The 3,048-nt window shown below is 38.7% G+C and overlaps 1 protein-coding gene across 1 annotated transcript in view; it reads left to right on the forward strand.

Annotated features, from left to right (window-relative positions):
* Positions 1–2,065: 2,065 nt before the first annotated feature.
* ubl3b (ubiquitin-like 3b) overlaps positions 2,066–3,048 on the forward strand; it is an 8,756-nt gene continuing 7,773 nt past the window's right edge. The window contains exons 1-2 of the mRNA XM_067517655.1: positions 2,066–2,233; positions 2,754–2,864. Coding sequence (XP_067373756.1) covers positions 2,838–2,864 — 27 coding nt within the window. The 5' untranslated portion in view covers positions 2,066–2,233; positions 2,754–2,837. The remainder of the gene's footprint in view (positions 2,234–2,753; positions 2,865–3,048) is intronic.

Here is a 3,048-nt window from a genome sequence, read left to right on the forward strand (position 1 = left end):
AGCCACTTCTGCGCATGCCCCAACTGGATTTCTGGGAAACCGAGTCATTGTTGTTACATTACACATGCGCAAACTGCAAGGCACAGAGGCAACATGTAGGCTACCTGTAGGGAAGCATTACGTAACAGTTTATCACAGTGTTCTGAGTGTCAGGTACACCTTGACATTTAAGGTATTACCGTTTAGTGGGAAGGAACAACTACACACACATATATACATATATCAGCCACATTAAATCCATCTGGTAGGTCCAACACCAAAACCAAATTTTTTTAATTAGCTAAGTTTAATGTTTTCAGGCTAGCTTTCATAGCCAGAACTTTTGAACAAAACCAATAATACACTAAATAATAAACATTTTCTTTTGAACCAGTTGTGAACATTTTGGAGTGTCCTCTGTGCATTCTTATTTGGTTCAAAACCTTAACATTTCTAGCGTCAAAGGTGCATGGTCTAGACAATTAATAACTTAAAATAATATTAATACCTTAAAATATGCTTTAGTGTTAATTTGTTAATAATTAATAGCAGTTAAATATCTGCAACTATTATTTGGGGAAAAAAAGCTAAAATATAAACATATAGATGGTTAAAACTATGTGTTATAAATGTTAAATCATCATCTGCATCCCCAAAGTTTGTTTATAAATTCTGCAGTGTTCTTCAAATGCTGAGTCATTATGGAATAAACAGGAGGCTTCCTGTGTTGAAAGGCTGCAGTGGCTCCAGGTGTCTGATAGCCAGGTGCAGACCCAGTTTGCCTGTTCTGCAATGACTCACCTGATTACTCATAAAGTGGGATCAGCATCAGGAATCAAAGAGCGTCTGCTGTCTGCAGGTATGTGGAACAGCCAGATCCAGCTAGCCTTCATTACTGGCTGGATCTTCATTTTAATAAAGACAACAGGCTTTTCACTTGCAAACACTTGTAATGTACATATTTCCACTGAAATAAGGCTTTGATAAAGATATAAATTAAAAAAATGCGAACAGCTCAGGAGCCTTGGCCTTGGTCAATTTTAAAGATTGATAAAAAAAAAAAAAACATCAGCACCACTTGGTCTACTGGCACAGTAAAGATAAAAAAAATAACTTTTAAAATCAAATTAATCAAATTATCAACTAATTTGTGTATGATAAGAAGTGTTGAAGTAGAAATTATAGAAGTATTTTAGTGAATAGCTTATTTTTTTGTTACAAGCAGGTCCCTTGGAAACAATGTTGACTGTTTCTTGAGTAATTGGCTTTCCAGTTATTCCAGTAGGCCATGTGTGTTTATTTTACTAAAAGTCTCCAAAAAGTTTTTTCATGTTGCTTTAAACTTCAGGTTGATCCCATGGTTTAAAAGTGGAGATGTCACTGAACAGTCACACACATCACAAAACATCTGTGGTGTGAAACACTTCACACCCATGATGTATTTATTTTTTGCATTGAAGTCAAGCTTGCAGTATTTTACCATTTTGTGGGGCCTGGTGGATGAGTGGTGGATGAGTGGTGGATGAGTGGTAGAGCATTGGGTTCAAATCCCGACCCACCAGGTGTGGCCCTGCCCAGCCACAAAGGGCCACCCTGGTGCCTGCCTAGAGCCTGGATAAAAAATGTGGGATAAAAAGAGGGTTGTGGCAGGAACTGTATCCAGCGTAAAAAACTCATGCCATATCAACGTGGGGAATGCGTTCCGCTGTGGTGACCCCTGAAGGAACAAGCCAAAAGCTTACCATTTTGCACGTTCGTTATTTAAATTAACGTTTAAAGGAGAAATCAGTCCTTGGTGAAGATGCTTACAATTCACAGACATTTGAAGTGATCATAAGATAGAGAGAAATGAAATCTTAAAAGTTACTAACTAACCTAAATGGTAAATGGGCAAATAATCTGCCAGATAAATGTAGTGGAGTACATTTGCCCAAAATTGAAAAAAGTAAATGAAAAAGTAGGTAGTAGTAGTAAGTTATCCTACAAGTGCAAAACTGTAGGTTAGAGTACTTTATTTGCTAAATAATGAAGGCAACTCGGTTATAAATACAAAATCACTTCAAATCCCATGAGCGTTTGCGGTCGTTCTTAGCGTCTACAACCAGCTGACATCCGGCGTCTTTCCTTCCATTAGCCACCGATACCCACAGTCTACGATATCCATTTACACTCGATATTTTCCCCATGAAAACCGCTCTCCGATGATAGGTCAACTCAACTGAATGCACAATTTTATCATATTCATCAGATGCAGGTGAGGTTAACGGGACTAAAACTACGGTTTTATCGCAGCTAGCCAATGAGAGCAGGATTGGCGGAAGCTAACACTGCAGCTAATGCTAACATTAGCACTAGCCTTATCTATTTGCTACAGGGCTTAGTCTTTACATCTGTCAGCAGCAAATTCGATGTGATACGTTTTCTATATATGTTTCCAGCATCAGCTGTTGTATTACCACAAACCCTCTAATTAGAATTTATGGTCGAATCTAGCTGAAATATCAATATTTTAGCAGTTCACCTGGAAAGATTTAGCTAAGCTACTAATCTCGTCGCTGCAATAGCCTAACAAGCTAAGTTTGTTATTTTAATGACTTAAACGATGGTAAGGCCTGTTTGCTTACTACTTAAACGGTGTTTGGTTATAAATCGCAGTCAGGTTTGACGTTTGCTGACGTGCTTACTCGCTATTAAATGGATTATGTGCAGCACAGTTCTGGTGCCAGGAAGTGGGAAGCACTCTGACAGTGTTTGTGTTGTGTTGTTTGTGTCAGGGCTCTTGCCCCGTCTCCAGCAGCTGAAGCACGCCAGTCCCCTCCTCTCTGCTTCATATCTACTGCCTTCCTCCTCACTGAGTCATGACCACCCAGAGGGATCTTGATATGGTGAGTGAGGCTCTGCCCCCTTACTGTAAACATGTTCTTAACAAAGTCAGCGTCCTGTATTTTGCTGGCATGTCGTCTATCCACATGAAGCATGGCCAATGATATGTATTTGATGAATCTATTTGGTTATCATACTATAGTATAGTAATATCATCATGAACATTTATAAAGTTGAATTAATTTA

This window comes from Channa argus, chromosome 10 (assembly GCF_033026475.1).
Source record: "Channa argus isolate prfri chromosome 10, Channa argus male v1.0, whole genome shotgun sequence".
NCBI classification, from domain to species: Eukaryota; Metazoa; Chordata; class Actinopteri; order Anabantiformes; family Channidae; genus Channa; species Channa argus.